This window comes from Brachypodium distachyon, chromosome 5, assembly GCF_000005505.3.
Source record: "Brachypodium distachyon strain Bd21 chromosome 5, Brachypodium_distachyon_v3.0, whole genome shotgun sequence".
NCBI lineage: Eukaryota > Viridiplantae > Streptophyta > Magnoliopsida > Poales > Poaceae > Brachypodium > Brachypodium distachyon.
The window spans coordinates 10,137,300-10,153,849 of record NC_016135.3 but is presented as its reverse complement, the minus strand read 5'-3'; the positions used below and the strand labels follow the sequence as shown (position 1 = coordinate 10,153,849).

The 16,550-nt window shown below is 45.3% G+C and overlaps 1 protein-coding gene across 1 annotated transcript; it reads right to left on the bottom strand.

Moving 5' to 3' along the window:
* Positions 1-6,472: 6,472 nt before the first annotated feature.
* LOC100845868 (putative E3 ubiquitin-protein ligase SINA-like 6) lies at positions 6,473-9,161 on the bottom strand. The gene is made up of 2 exons (XM_003581086.4): positions 8,802-9,161; positions 6,473-7,532 (listed from the first exon to the last, which is right to left on the bottom strand). Exons 1-2 carry the CDS (start codon positions 9,144-9,146, stop codon positions 6,828-6,830), a joined length of 1,050 nt encoding a protein of 349 aa, XP_003581134.3. The 5' UTR covers positions 9,147-9,161; the 3' UTR covers positions 6,473-6,827.
* Positions 9,162-16,550: the final 7,389 nt, after the last annotated feature.

The following is a 16,550-nucleotide window of genomic DNA, read 5'->3' as shown; positions in this document are numbered from 1 at the left end:
TCTTCGCCGAGCTTGACTCCGTCATGCGAGGCTCCGTCAAGTTTGGGGATGCCTCCGTCGTGGAGATTAAGGGAATCGGCTCCGTCATCTTCACCGCCTAGACTAGAGAGCACCGACTGCTCACCGGTGTCTACTACATCCCCGCGCCGAGGAACTCCATCATCAGCCTGGGACAGCTGGACGAGAACGGCTCGCGCGTGCTGATCGAGCATGGGATCCTACGCATCTGGGATCGCCATCATCGTCTTCTTGCCAAGGTATCGAGAGGTGCAAATCGGCTCTACGTTCTTAACGTGCAGGTGCAACAACCCCTCTGTCTCGCTGCTCGTCGGGACGACGAGGCGTGGCAGCGGCACGAGCGCTTCGGGCATATACACTTCGAGGCCCTGAAGCGGCTCGGTGCCACGGAGATGGGGCGAGGCCTGCCGTGCCTTGACCATGTGGAGCAGTTCTGTGACGTCTGCGTGTTGACAAAGCAGAGGCGACTCCCCTTTCCCCAGCGGGCGAGCTTCCGAGCCAAGGAGAGGCTCGAGCTCGTGCACGGGGACTTGTGCGGCCCGGTGACCCCGGCCACACCGGGAGGACGACGCTACTTCCTGCTGCTCGTCGATGACCTCTCCCGCTACATGTGGGTGAGGGTCCTAGGCAGCAAGGGAGAGGTGGCAGACGCCATCAGGCGCATGCAGATTGCTGCGGAGGCAGAGTGCGGCCGCAAGCTGCGTGTGCTGCGTACCGACAACAGCGGCGAATTCACGGCGGCTGAATTCGCGTCGTACTGCGCGGATGAGGGTATCCAGCGCCACTACTCCGCACCATACAGCCCGCAGCAGAACGGAGTCGTCTAGTGGCGAAACCAGACGGTTGTGGGGATGGCTCGGGCCATTCTCAAGCAGCGAGGGATGCCGGCTGCTTTCTGGGGTGAAGTGGTGGTGACGGCCGTCTACATCCTCAACTGCTCGCCTACTAAAGCATTGGACGGCATGACGGCGTACGAGGCTTGGCATGGGCGAAAGCCGGCGGTCTCTCACTTGCGGGTCTTCGGCTGCCTCGCGTTCACCAAGGAGCTTGGCCACATCGGCAAGCTCGACGACAGGAGCACTCCGGGAGTGTGCATTGGCTACGCGGAGGGTTCGAAGGCCTACCGCATTCTCGACCCGAAGACACAGCGTATGCGCACGACACGTGACGGCGTGTTCAACGAAGGGCGAGGGTGGGCGTGGGATAAGACGGTGGACGACGTCTCGACTCCGACGTATGATGACTTCGTCGTCGAGCACGTCCACTTCGAGGAAGCCGGGGGAGTAGACAGCTCTTCTTCACCAAGCATGCCTACCTCCGTCCCCGAGTCTCCATCGCCCCCGGTGTTTGCTACACCAGCAGCACCACACTCTCCGACCACGACTTCAGCTGATACGAGCCCTTCGCCGCCTCCACCATAGCCGGCGACGCCACGTACTCTAGCACCGACAGCCACTTCTCCGGGCAGGTCTACTTCAGCACCAGCTCACGTTGAACACAGCCCGGTGGAGTTCGCTTCTCTGCTCTCTCACGACGAGGAGTGCATCGACGGATATTATGATGATGAGCCGCTACGGTACCGTACGATGGAGGATCTACTCGGCGACCGGCCGGTGCCGGGACTGGTGCCCCGCGACCTGGAGGCGCAGCTGCAACTTACGTGCAACGACGACGAGCCTCGGTCTTTTGCAGAGGCCGAGAGAGATGCCGCTTGGCGCACCGCGATGCAGCTGGAGATGGATGCGGTCGAGAAGAACCGCACCTGGGAGCTTGCTGACCGCCCTAATGGTCATCGCGCAATCACCCTCAAATGGGTGTTCAAGCTGAAGAGGGATGAAGCCGGCGCCATCGTCAAGCACAAGGCTTGCTTGGTAGCACGCGGTTTCTTGCAGCAGGAGGGGGTCGACTTCGACGATGCCTTCGGCCCCGTGGCACGGATGGAGTCCGTGCGACTCCTCCTTGTGCTAGCTGCCCAGGAGGGCTGGCGCGTCCACCACATGGATGTCAAGTCGGCATTCCTCAACGGCGACTTGAAGGAGGAGGTCTACGTGCACCAGCCGCCGGGATTTGCGATCCCCGGCAAGGAGGGAAAGGTACTCCGCCTGCGCAAGGCTCTGTATGGCTTGCGGCAGGCACCAAGGGGCGTGGAATGCCAAGTTGGATTCCACGCTACAAGGGATGGGCTTCGTGCAAAGCCCGCATGAGGCGGCCATCTACCGACGGGGCAGTGGCGAAAATGCGCTGCTGGTGGGCGTCTATGTTGACGACTTGGTGATCACCGGCACCAAGGATGCGGAGGTGGCGGCATTCAAGGAAGAGATGAAGGCCGCCTTCCAGATGAGTGATCTAGGTCCCCTCTCTTTCTATCTGGGAATCGAGGTGCACCAGGACGACTCCGGGATCACGCTTCGACAGACCGCCTACGCCAAGCGCGTCGTTGAGCTAGCCGGGCTCACCGATTGCAACCCAGCTCTCCCTTCGATGGAGTAGCGGCTGAAATTGAGCCGCGATAGCACGACGGAGGAGGTGGAAGCTACACAGTACCAGCGTCTTGTGGGGAGCCTTCGCTACCTCGCCCACTCATGGCCGGACCTGGCATTCTCCGTTGGCTATGTCAATCGGTTCATGCAGCGACCGACGACGAAGCACCAGCAGGCTGTGAAGAGGATCATCCGCTACATTGCGGGGACTCTCGACCACGGTCTCCACTACCCTAGCTGTCCTGGGGCGGCATACTTCGTCGGGTACAGCGGCAGCGACCACGCCGGTGACATCGACACCAGCAAGAGCACAAGTGGGATCCTCTTCTTCCTCGGCAAGTGCCTCGTGAGCTGGCAGTCGGCCAAGCAGCAGGTGGTGGCTATGTCCAGCTGCGAGGCTGAGTACATATCGGCCTCCACCGCTTGTACTCAGGCGCTTTGGCTCGCTCGACGCTCAGGGTGCAAGTCCGCTTTGGCCCTGGCAAAGAACCCCATGTTCCAGGAACGAAGCGAGCACATCCGGGTGAGGTACCACTTCATCCAAGGCTGTTTGGATGAAGGGAGCATCACGGCGAGCTACATCAACACCAAGGACCAGCTTGCGGACCTGCTCACCAAGCCTCTTGGGAGGATCAAGTTCCTTGAACTTTGCTCCATGATCGGGATGGTTCAGCTTTCGCACAAGACGACGCACAAGACTTACGGGGAGAATGATGGATAAGTCCTTGTGGCTGGTCTTTGTGGGGCTGCAGCACATGGTCCTTTGCGTCCTTGTGGCTGCTGGTTTTGACTAGGTCTAGCATCACCTTAGCTTTAGCATCTTAGACTAGCATCTTAGACTAGCTAGCATCAACTTAGCTTTAGCATTTTAGACTAGCATCTTAGATTAGTATCTAGCATATGCTTGGCTGCCAGCAGCGTATAAATATGTATCTCCAACCCCTTAGGTTGGCATGACATTGTGTGAGAAATAAACCAGAAAATTGCCCCAACTCCTAGTGTCATCCTCTCTTTCGATGAGAGTAAGATTCAAATGACTAACACCACGAAAGGCTAGATTATGCTTGGCAAGAAATTTCACAATGCTAATAGTTCTAAACAAAACCTTTCTCCAGTGGTCCTTTTCTTGCTCAAGTTGTCGCTGAGAAGCTTTATCAATAGTTTGATGATTTTCCAATCTACTACGCAACTCATACAAAACATGATCTGCACTTGTCTCATGCTCTTTTAGTCTAGTGCTGAGATGTATCCAATCATTACAACCCTCATTTGCCAACAGTTCGGTTCTCCAGTGATCTTGGTGACGGTGTCACAGCTAGGTTAAGCGAGGGTGCAGATCCATCTCCATCTCCATCGTTTTCCTTTCATCCCTTCTCTTCTTTTCTTTTCTCTCCTTTTTCCTTGTCCAGCCCCTCTCTTCTTTTCTTTCCTCTCCTTTTTTCTTGTCCAGCCCCTCTTGATAGAGAAGATGACCCCCCTTTGTACAGAAGTGCCCCCTAAGTCCTGCGATGATGACCTGGCTGCAGCATGGCATTGCCATTTTTCCATTTCCCCCCTGCAGCTTTTCTCCTTTCTCTCAAAGAAGATACTGAAACTGTCACTTTCTCTCTGCACTTTGATCCCTTAACTTGCTTTTTCTTCTCCTTTTTGTGTAACTCTCACATGATAAAGTTTCTTCATAGTAGGTAAGGTCAAAATTAAAGAATTAGATGCCTTTTCGCACCCTAACTGCAAAAGAAAAACAGCAGCCTGTAAAAGTTGTGCAAGAGAGATTTACAAGCTTTCTTACTAAATTATGGATTAAATGCGCTGATTTCGACAGAGATCTGAACCAAATGCACACAATAAAGCCTGAAAAAAAACTATAGATAACACGCTTATCAACCCCACCACACTTGAATTGGTGCTTGTCCTCAAGCAAATAAATATGCAATGTACTCTGAAATCAATTTTGACCGAAAATGTGATGACATGAACAGTAAAAACAAGATTGGTTCAGATTTGAATGCACTAAATTCATAGAAATCAAGCAATTGATATTGGGAATCAAGCACAAGGTAGATCAACAAGTTTGAAACTTAATTCCAAAATTCAGAAATGTTAACTGCAGAAGCCAAGGGAGTTAAAGGAAGTTCAGTTTACTATAATTGTAACTAATGTAGATTGTCTGTTAATGATACCTTAGGTCAGAATGCAATAAAGATTCAATGCATTTTAGGATTCCGTAACTTGAAAACATGGTAATTAGCACTTCAATTGAGTATGTGAACCAGTCGAAGGTTGAGCTACGATTCCTGGATATTTTTATAAAAGATGAATGCAAAGATTGTAGCACAGCCACTTATTCGCAGAAATTATGAAAGCACCGATTCCAGAACTTACAAAGAAATTGTGGCATAGCCACTTAATGATAACATGAGAAGCTGTGGCAAAAACCACTTATTGAGTGAAACTTTAGAAGAAGAACGATGTGGCATAGCCACTTATTTATAAATGACAACAAAGACTGTGACATGAATGTCACTTATTGAAATAAATTACAGTATGCAATGCAAGGGTTTTGAGAAAGAAACCTATAATCAATGACACTTTTTTCAAAAACCAGCATTGAATTCTTCATTCCATTTCCTCTCTCTCATCCTTTCTATGTCATCGCCAATCTGCTGCAGAATTTACTGCTGCAAAAGAAAAGAAGAGAAAAACATAAAAAAAAAACTTCTTGGTAAAGAAAGACAAATTTATTGCCAGGTTGCCTCCTGGTAGCGCTTGTTTAAGGTCATTAGTTCGACCCTCCTGTTTTTGCATATACCCCTCACGGAATAATGAAAGGGCCTTCAAGTTCAAACAAAAGATGACAACGGTATGCTTCCAAAGTTCGTATCCACAGTTCACTTAAATCGGTTTGTGCATTATAATTTTTTTTCTCAATCATATCAATAACACTTTTGTCCTGAATAACTTCAGTTATAAGCTTGGAAAATGTTCTGCATAATGTGGAAAAAAAATGAGATGATTCAAACAATACTGCCCATAACATGCTTCTTCAAAACTTCTAACCAGTCGGTTACATCTCAGGGCTTTTTTTTAAGAAAAAGGAGTATAACGTTTGGTTTCATTAACGTAATCGCAATAGGTTCAGTAATTAGAGGTTCGTCTGCCAAACAGGAATGAGTCCGGCAAAGCATGATCCACGCGTGACAATGCAACAAATTCTGCACCAAAACTACTGAACAAAGGAACAGGCATCTACTGGCAAACAAATTTAGAACAGAACTCCAGTGTTCTATCCATTAGATCTATTGAACCAGAATCTCATAGTTTAGTGCCTCTGCTGCAACCTTGTTCAGGATTTATGAGCCATGTAGCATGTCTTTTCGAGCTTCAGATTTCTGCAGTCAGCCCAATAATCCATCAAATGACACATAGGGAAAATCAAGTTAGTTGGATCTTTAAGGAACTTACTTTGAAAGCAGGGTATGTTTTCCAAACTGTGCAGATCAAAGCTGCTACACCAATTGCCAACAATTTCTGCAGCTTAACAGGAAACCCTCCAATCCAAGGTAATTCCTGCTATTACATCTCAGGTTGCAGGGGCAAAAATGGCAAGAACAACTATATGTAGTATTCTCAAGTGACAAATAGCGGCAGCTGTGTGCCTTTACAAGCCCAGAATCAAAACACCAACTAATAACGTAAATGGCAAAACAAGTTCAGAATCTGTTTTAGGCACTTTTACTAGAAATGCACAAGCCCATCAAGAGATTTTTATCCAGTCAGATGAGTTGTCAACATGTCCTGTTTTGCTATTCTAACTGCAATCACCAACAAGTTACATGATTACTCTCCTCAAGAAAATGATTCATTTCTGGTCAAGCAAACATTTCTTAGATCTCTACATATCTCAAGGGCATATCTTCTTGACAAATATATAATTTTAATTTGCAAGATACTGTGTCTCTAGGATCAAATACTACTAGTACCAAAGATATTCATCTTACTAACTAATCATACTTGATACATATAATATGAAGTTGCAACATACTGCTCAATTGGTACAGTACAACCAAAGCTATTTTGCATAACCAGCACCCATTTGTGAAACTCATGGGTTTAGACTTTAGAATTAGGCCAACTTCTACTGTGACAAGCGACAAGTCGAAAACAGCTACATAACAAAACAATTGTTTTTCAAGCTCGGCCTACTTCCTTCAGTTACATGGTAATGAAACAGCATACAACAACAGCTTTTCTCCTTGTGCACTCATGTTAGTTGCAGGGAACCCATATACGCGACCAAAAAGTGTCTGACCATAGCTTCTTGTGAAATCTCTATGCCAGCCTGTCGATACGAATGTGAATGATGAGTTCACCAGATGATTCATCAACGAGTTCCGGAGGAACCAGCAGGAAGAACTTGCCCATCTGGACCCCAGCCAACAGCGAGCTGCTTGATACAAGAGGATCCTTCTGGAACACAAGCCTCCCTTCGGCTTTGCTACCAGAAACACTGCAGGTAGACGAGATGTTGCATGAATAGCTCGGTTCAGATTGGTGAGGCCTGACACAGACCACCGTGAGAGCATGGCCGATGTCGGTCAGAGTGTTGGTTAGGAGGAACATGGATTGGTCTTCCCCGAGGAGCAGCGTAAACCGGCAGTCTAGTGCCATGGAGATCTTGAGCGGTTTGTTGTAACGGAAGTAGGTCGGTGACCATCCATGCACGTCGACAAAGTGGTTCAGAAGAGAACCAGTTGGCCGTACGAAAGTGCAGCCATTCTCTGGGCAGTAGCATGGTGCATGTGTACATCCACTTTCATGCTTCTCCTTCTGGAAGTACTTGATGAACTCACTGCAGCCATATATTTTGTTGGAACACGGCACTTTGACGGCATCGATGAATTCCTCAATTTCAATGCAGCGACAATAGCTAGTGTTTTTGCAACAGAGAACACAAAAGACGCCCAACTTCAACACGTACCCAACCTCGTGGAGCTTTTCCAGGCACCGAGAACACAAAACGTGCCCAGCCTCGCACTGAAGAAACATAAGATAATTAGTATAACATTCATGAGCAACAGAGAATGGATAAATAAACTGGAGAGATAAAAACCTCTCGTTGGTTTTTTCATCCGTTCACAACAACAGAGCGCAATGCAGGTAGCAACGGATAATAAACTAAAAGATATCATCCATGTTATCTACATAGCGAGAGAGCAGACAAACTAGCATGTCACTACTACTCTCTAGACTGAAAAGTTTTTCAGGATGGTCCAAGAGTTATGCCATGGAAAATGGAAGTCAGTTTGGGGCACCAACAGTTAAGATTTTGCATTCCTACTAGCATTTGACTATTACCACTAGATTGGAAGCTGAGTCCAAAGTACTAATTATTCAGTTTACAGGCACCAACAATAGAAATCCTACAAGGTGCCATTCGGTCACCCGAGCAAGAACAGCAGCAGCAGTCAAACAAATAAATGAAACATTTTCTAAGATTATTTTTGGAAAAATGCAGACAACCCTTCAGCTTGCCCATGTGCAGTATATGTGTGTGTGCAATTTAGGGTGTAATTAAAGGTTCTTGCTTTTACCCCCAACAATTGGAAAACCATCCAAACCTAATCTACTCTTGGGAAGGCGAAAGAACAGAGGCATCCTTCCATCCACACAGAATCAACTGTGTTATTCCATCGAAAATTATATCTACATAGGCACTCTTGGGGGATAATAAACTGAAAGATATCATCCATGTTATCTACATAGCGAGAGAGCAGACGAACTAGCATGTCACTACTACTCGCTAGACTGAAAACATGATGGTCCAGGAGTTATGCCATGGAAAATTATATATATATTCAGTTTGAGGCACCAACAGTTAAGATCCTAAATTCCAACGTAGTAAGGGAGCAGATAAAGTAACATTTGTCCATTTGACTAGTACCACTAGAATGGAAGCTGAGTCGAAAGTACTAATTCAGTTTTCAGACACCAACAATAGAGATCCAACATACAAGGTACCATTTGGTCACAGTAGCAAGAACAGCAGCAGCAGTCAAAATAAAAATAAAAATGAAAGAGATCCTACAAGGTGCCATTTGTTCATTTTTGGAAAAATGCAGGCAACCTTCGCCTTGCCACTGTTCAACATATATGTGTGTAATAAAGGTTCTTGCTTTTACCCCTAACAATTGGAAAACCATCCGGCGAAAGAACAGAGGCATCCTTCCATCCACACAGAATCAATCAAGCATACTCCGCAGGAACAGGAATCGAGTGCCGATTGAGCGAACGATGGATGGTCACCTTGAAGATAGGCGGCTTGAGGGGCTGGGAGCAGATCCTGCAGAGGAGAACTCGGGAGTCTATCTTGACGGAAATCTCGCCGCGGCTCCCCCATTCCGCCGACGCCGCTCCGCCTCCAAGCTGCTTCGCCATCTTGCCTTCTTCCTCTTCCGCCATGGGATGGGACATGGGATAGTTGCTCTTGCTGGGGCGCTGGGGATTGATTGATGGAGGATTCAAGAGGGGTTTGTGGGAGGGGAAAGATTGCAAAGCATGAGCACGGTGGGAGGTTTTGCGGAGGTTGGGTGTCAGGGCGGCCTCGTCCGTCAAGACTAAAGAGTTGCCTTTTAACGACACGTTCTTCATGCCCTCGCTTGTAAATCAGTTGATGTGATGTCTATTCACTGTTTTTTTTTTCCATCGCTTATAGTTCTTTTGAACGCCGCGCCGCCTGAAGCCTGACTGGGGCGAGATGTGCTGTCTAATTTGTAAAAATGTTTTTACTGTCAAAACAAACCCAGGATATGCCTCTCGGTCACTCCCTCTATTTAGCCCCACCTTCTTCACCACACATCTGTCCCCGCTTTTCTTAATCTCCTGACACTGCTTTGCTAATAAGCCACCTCTCCCCCCTCGGTTTTATCTTCTCCCTAGCCGCCCCTCTTTCTTTTCTTCCTCACTGTTTCTCCTTCTCTCCCCGACCTATTCTATCTTCTTCAACTCCGCCAGCGTGCCGCCGCGTCTCGATCCGCCCCACCAGCCGCCCCGCGCCAGCACTCCACGATGCACAGCGCCTGAGCCCACAGCCTCGACCCCGCCCTCTTCCCTCTCTCGCGCATCTCTCTCTCTCTCCCAGCCCCAGCTCGCCCTCATCTCTTCGCGCCGCCTCCGCCACAGGTCAGCCTCCGCCGCGCCGCCCCCAACTCTTCGTGCCGCCGCCTCCGCCGCCGCCCCCACCTCTCCGCACCGCCGCCTCCGCCGCCCCCACCACTTCGCCCTGAGCCGTCGCTGGCCATGCTCGTGGACGAGGCGATCTGCTGGATCCGGGTGCCGGGCCGCCGACTGTACCGGATGCGTGTGCTTTTGGATCTTTTTGAATCTTGTACTGTGATCTTGCTTTTGGATCTCATGATTTCTTTTTGAATGTGTGTTGTGATTTTTTAGCAGTATCATGTGCCTCGATGTACTTGTCATATACCTTCATGTGTCTCTGATGTGTCTTCATGTACTTGTAATGTACATTCATGTGTCTCGAATTTGTTTTGATGTACTTGTTATGTACCTTCATGTGTCTCTGATGTGTCTTATGTATTTGTGATGTGTGTTGATGTACTTGTCATGTATCTGTCATGTACTATGATTTTTTCTGAATAAATGTGATGCACCATACGATGTAGTCGTCTCATAAATCCATCTACGTGAGGTACTTAAAAGTGATAATGTACATGTGATGTACCATACAATGTACTCGTCTCGTAAGCTCATGTATACAAGATATTTGAAAACTGATAAGGTACCGTTTATTTACCATAATGCACTAAATATGTACTTAAAAACGTGTACCACAATGTACTTGAAAATGGGACAGAGATGCAGAGAACGAGAGAGAACCAAACAAAAATAAAGAGTTGTCAGTAAAAAACACGTGCCTGCCACAAGTACTAGTTTGCTGCTAATCTCTCTGTAGTATAGGACAAAATAAATTAATTTGGTGGGCCTGAGATGAAACATGTGGCTAGAAATATGGGGCTAGATAGCCCCGGAGTCAGCACCTCCGCGTTACGCAGTGTATCCTTTCTAAGATGCCATGTTTTTTTTTTGTTGTTTAGCTATGGCCATGGAATCTTAACCAAAATTCTTCTTCAGCTAAAGAGGCATTGCATATGATACAGCCATACAGGCGATCTCAACTCCAGTGATAAGCAAGACTGACAGGGCAGAGACTTGCTACCGCTACAAAACAGGCAACAAAAAATTGTACAAATCGGAACAATTTACATACTTTCTCGGTGCACATGATTACAGAAGACAGTTTACATACTTTCTCGGTACACTTGATTACATAAGACAGCAAAAAACATGGATGAGTAGTGCTACCGTGAACAACAGGTTTTACGTGGTCTTTGGTTCTACAGTAGTGCTATATGTAAGCAACATCATTTACACCTGTGTAGCGCAACACCAGAGAACGACAGTTGCAATTGTTCCAAACATCTGCAGTCGTAAGACATGCAGATGCAGGGAGGCACCTGCATGTAAAATGAAAAAGAAAACAACAAAACATTGAGCGTAAAAGGTTAGATATAATTGATAGACGAAAAAGATAAAGGCTTTTTTTAGTACCCTAGTACTCCAATATGCAGAAAGGAGTACCAAACAATCCAACCGTCCGTATCAGCGGGGTGTTTTGGACTTTTGAAGTGTCTTCCCAATCGATCTGGCTGTTGCGACTCTGTTGCCGTTTTGTCCCCGCGGCCGCGCACCGCCGTCTACCGTTATACCCGTCTGCTTCTGTTTTGTGTGCTTCGTGTTCAAGTAGGTTTTCTGAGTTCACGTTCGTGCTTCATCCGGCAAAATCACTCCGGAGTCCGGACCAGATCATCCAATGATCTGCGGCCGGCGGCGTTACTCATGGTTGCTCTAATCGTTGTTCAGTTTAAGATGTGAATTGCAAATCGAATCCAATGATTGTGCCGTAGGTTCAATTTTTCCTGATAACGATTTTAGTAAGATCAATCATAAGGCTACCATGCGAGTTGATTGTGCTAGGTTCTATTTTCACCGTTCATGATTCTGGTAAGATCGATCGAGTTCTGTCCTACAGCGCCTCCACGGCAAGCCGGCTCCCCAATCTTGGTGCGGCGGGAACGTGGACGGGGATTACAGATATGGATTTCTAATACGGTGTAGCAGATTTCACAATCGGAGATTACCTTGGTGTGCCGGCGCCCGGCGGCATCTCCAATGCAATCTTTCCTGAGGCCATCGACTTCCCAAATCTGATCATGAGGTCATTAAGAAAGAAGAAGAATCTGTACGATTACAGTTTTGGCCTTCACTCCATGATACTCCGTATATTTTTTAGATGGTACTCTGAAGACTTGTGACGGAGTACCACACGATATTAGCCATTAGATCGCAGAGAATGGATGGCTCATATTAATTCCGGGATACCATAAAAAATCTCAAAAGATAAACAAAAGAGACGAGAGTTAAGTGACATAGTGTGCAAGTAATGTCTGACCAAACTCTTTAATGCTAATATCAAATCAGAGCAACTGTGAAGTATAAAAGTAATGACGGCAGTTGGTACAAGAGAAAGCACAAGATTAATGCTATAAAACCATCTAGAGAACTGCAAGACGTCTAGTTCTAGGTGTTAATCCTAAAAGAGGTCCGCATAACCGAGTGAGTAATCCTAGTTTTAAGAACCATGGAATGGCAGTGATGTATCCTACAATATTAACTGTTATGCTTACGAGTTGTTCACATAAACAGGAACACGAGGCACTGTTGATGCAAGAAAATGTGCATCATAGTGCGGAGGTAATTTAGAGAGCCGTAAGAAGCTTAGTTTTTTAGATTGAAGATATGACATAGAAACTAAACTGTAATGTTCTTGCAACCTACTCAGAAGAATTGAAAGAAGAAAAAGGTGCACACTGTTACTCCAGAAGTAACTGAAGCTGAGGATTTTCAATTCCAACTGCTGATTTATTTTGTTTACATGGCACTGTGTCAGTTCAGAAGAATTACAATTTAGTTTCATTGCCAGTTCGAAAGAATTACAATTCAGTTTAATATCAAAGAGGTAAATCACTTGTTACCACTACAACCTGAAAAGATCATAACAGACTTAGATGATGCTAGAAATCATAAGTAAACTCTTGCTTGACAGTCTCATAACACAAAAAAGTGATATGACTACAAAAATAATTTTTGCAGCTCGCTCTTTCAGGGTAAACACTAATTGAAAAATAGTACAATAGAATCTCAGAATCCACCAGTTAATTATATATGTGAGTTGCGATTGCTCGACTCCAATTAACGTATCCACCAAGCATCCATGTCTATAAATTTGGTTACCTAAAAATTTCTGGAATTATGTATATTTCGATATAACATAATACCTAATATAACACTGGCTGTATTACATGGGGCACAAATAAGATAACAGTAAATTTAGTACTCACTCTAATCCTAAATTCTTGACTCAAATTTGCCCAAATATGGATGTATCTATTCTTAAAAAGCGTCTAGATACATGTAATATTTCGACAACAATTTTGAATCGGAGGGAGTATTTAAAAGAGGAGTCATATCCATAAAATAAGCTAGAAAGGATCATCATTGAAGTATCATTGTCAAGCAGGTAAAGAAAAATAAGCAGCTGACATATGAATCTCAGAACCACGAATTTTGCCGATAGACCTTTCATGGACCTGTTCTTATTCCAAAACTGGATATCTGAACAATGTCACACCATCATCGTTAGATGCCGATTTGGTTGGATCTGAGTGATCAATACTTACTTTCTTACTTCTTCTTGTTCTTTTTAATGGCTGCCTCAATATGCTCTTTGTCTAAAGAGTCTACATACACCAACCCCTACAAAAACAACCATGGAAAAGCAAATAAACATAAGAGATTAAATGTTCAGAGAATGCTCTCCATTTCCAGTCCATCTCTAATAGACATAACTGAATGCTTATGATGATTCAGAGAGGCCACGCAATGCTGATGGACCATTTGGGATCAACCACTAACGGAAAGCGCCAAGCATACATATGGAAGTATATTAATAGTGGAGCAAAACGCTCTAGAAGATAAACCTTTAGAATGACTGAATACAATACCTGTAGAAGTGCGCAGGTTCTTCTAAGTTGCATAACATCGTCTTCATGAAGCAATTACAAAAGCCCGCCAGTAGGTCACGACGGAGGTGACGAGGAGTTATAATTGTGGAGACGTTGCTCGCTGTCGATGACGCGGAAGCTGAGGATGTGGCTGCCGTCGCCGAGGATCCCGATGCCTCTTGCTGCAGGTGGTGGTGAGGAGTCCGGAGACGATGGTGACCAGAATCTGCACCGGTAGAGACTAGCACATCATTCCATAATTTTTGCGTGGAGACGTTGCAGTTTTTATGGAAACTAGAATTTTGCGTGGAACTAAAGCGCATCTACTGTCCAAACTTTGCTATCCAAAGGTGGTAGAGAGTCTCACATCATTCGATGATTTTTGGAATTCGCTATATTCTGCATATCCCTAGAGCCAGGAAGATGCAGTTGACTTCAGATATTTCAACACTGCCGAGCAAAGATTTGAGCCTCTAACTTGCGATGAACATCTCGGAGTTCTATTTGGTTTGAATGCTGTCTCCCGTTTCGGTAAAATTCAAATCGATGTGCTACAGCCCCGCAAAGAATGGTAGAAGCAATTGGGAGATGGGGGCAGCATTACAGTTAGGGATTCAGTTAACTCTGCTAATACTCAACGCCCACAAACTCCTCTTAGGTCCAGACCCTGTAAACCTACATGTAGCGAAAACCAAACCAGTACTGGAATCGACATAGATGACGACGCACAGCCTGACGTGGCAGTCGCTCGAAGAGATGATGAGGATGAGACGATGTTTCCTGAATTGGTGGACAATTCAGCCAACAAGCGATGCAAGATGAATACGAGGAGGAACCCACCCCTGCTGCTAGATTTGATGACACTGACGATGAAGACAAAGAGGAGAACAATGACATGTTGGTTCCCGATGAATACGAGGGTGAGGACATGCCTACAATCGAGTGGGATAGAGAAAATCCTCAGCTTACCGAAGGAACCATATAAAAAAAACTGAGTAGCATGTCTTGTGAAGCAAAGCGACATTCAAACCAAGGGAGGAAATGGAAGTATAAAAAGAGAAGGAAGATTCTTCGTGTTTTCATGATGCTGCGATAGTTTACATTATTTTTTGTATTCTTATTTATTCTTCGTAGCAACGCACGAGCTTTTGACTAGTGATTGGTATACATTAAAGTATAAGAACTGTAATACTCACTAGGACGGAACAGTTCATTTTACTGATTTCATACTACTCCCTCCTATTCATAAAAAATGTCGTCCATTTTGCACTAAATTAGTACAAATTTTGTACTAAGTGGGCGACATTTTTTATGAAACAGAGAAAGTACATGTAAGGAAAAAAAAATGAGAGCTCCAGTGGTTATATTTTTTTCCGAAAAGGGGAGGAGCTCCCAGGCCTCTAGTCCTACATATATTACCACATGTACACTCCATATCCTTTTATGTTTATTACTCTTTTTGTACTTTCCATCCACCATATATTGAACGGAAACAATAAGATCCATGGGACCAACACCAAGCCGTCCTCCACATTACTAACTATTCATACGCATGCACATCACTATATATTCAGGAAAACATATCAGGGACACTCATATGTGAGAGATCATGAAATAGAATTATGTCTTCCACGCATCGACCGCTCTTGAAAGAGACTAGCTCATGCCTTTAGATTAGTGTAGGAGTAGGTGGCACTGGGAATATATTAGCTGCAACATGCAAATATGTACTTCTTCTCCCTTGTAGATGAATGTCCTTTGAGGACAAAGACCATAAGGCAGATGTTTATGGCTCTCTCTCTTATTGCCAGTAAGACCATATGGCCACTGTTATGGAAGCCCGGATGGCAGCTAGAAGCTTTGAAATCGTGCATTTGTGTCGGGAACTTGGGGAGGCAAGGGAACGGAGTTGGAATGATATACAAAGGACCTTGTGATGTGAGTTGGAACGGAGTTTTGACATATTTTACAGAGCATTGCACTTGTGGCAGCTATCTGGAAAGTTGATCCAGCTCTGCCGTTGTGATCTCCGTGATGTGAGTCGAGGTCAATTGCTCAAGGTTGCTAATGCGTTTGTACCTTTGTTAACTACAGCGAGTAATATCCAGTTTGGTAGTTTTTTTTGTTCTTGCATGTGTTTTGTTTTTCAAGATCTAACTACTAGAGTGTTTGTTGTAGATGTTGGTGGGTGAACTTTGTCTTAGTTTAGGCATTGTATATATTAGTTTCTCAACGAGTACATACTCCTACCTTAAAATATATAAGGATAAATCCTAATATGAGAAATCCAAAAAAAATAAGGACAAGTTGATCCTTGAGCCCTGATCATACATCCTTATGTCCTCGTTGGTCGTTGCCAAATTGCTTTTTAATTGACCTCTACTCAATGCTACATTACAAGTGAAAAATGTACTCGGGAGTAAAATTTATGCAAGACTTCGGCGCCATTGTGGGGATAAATTTTCCTTGGTTCCTCAATCATCAAGTTCATCCTTATATTTTTGGAAGGGGGTATGTCCACTGCGCATTGGTAAATCGCGTTGACACCATAGCCTTTACTAACTCTGTCGAGTCGCGACGAGAAAAAACAATGAATACACACCTTAATTTATCTAATCAGTTCATATTGTTTCTTCTTTGTTTTTAACGGAGGAAGAGGATAGTTTATACACTGCTCCTCTGTATGCTATAATAAATTTTCAAGGGAGTTACCCCTGTTTACATTGCTCTCCATATTAGGGTTCATGTACATGTTGTTTGACGAGAAGGGGTTCATGTGTTACTTTGGCTGGTAACTCATAACAAGTTGCTTTACTAGAGATAATTTGTTGTTCATTTTACTTACTTCGGGTTCATGTTAAACGACAAAATGCTCCAGATACTAGCTGCCTTCTTTGTGCTGAACCTGGATCAG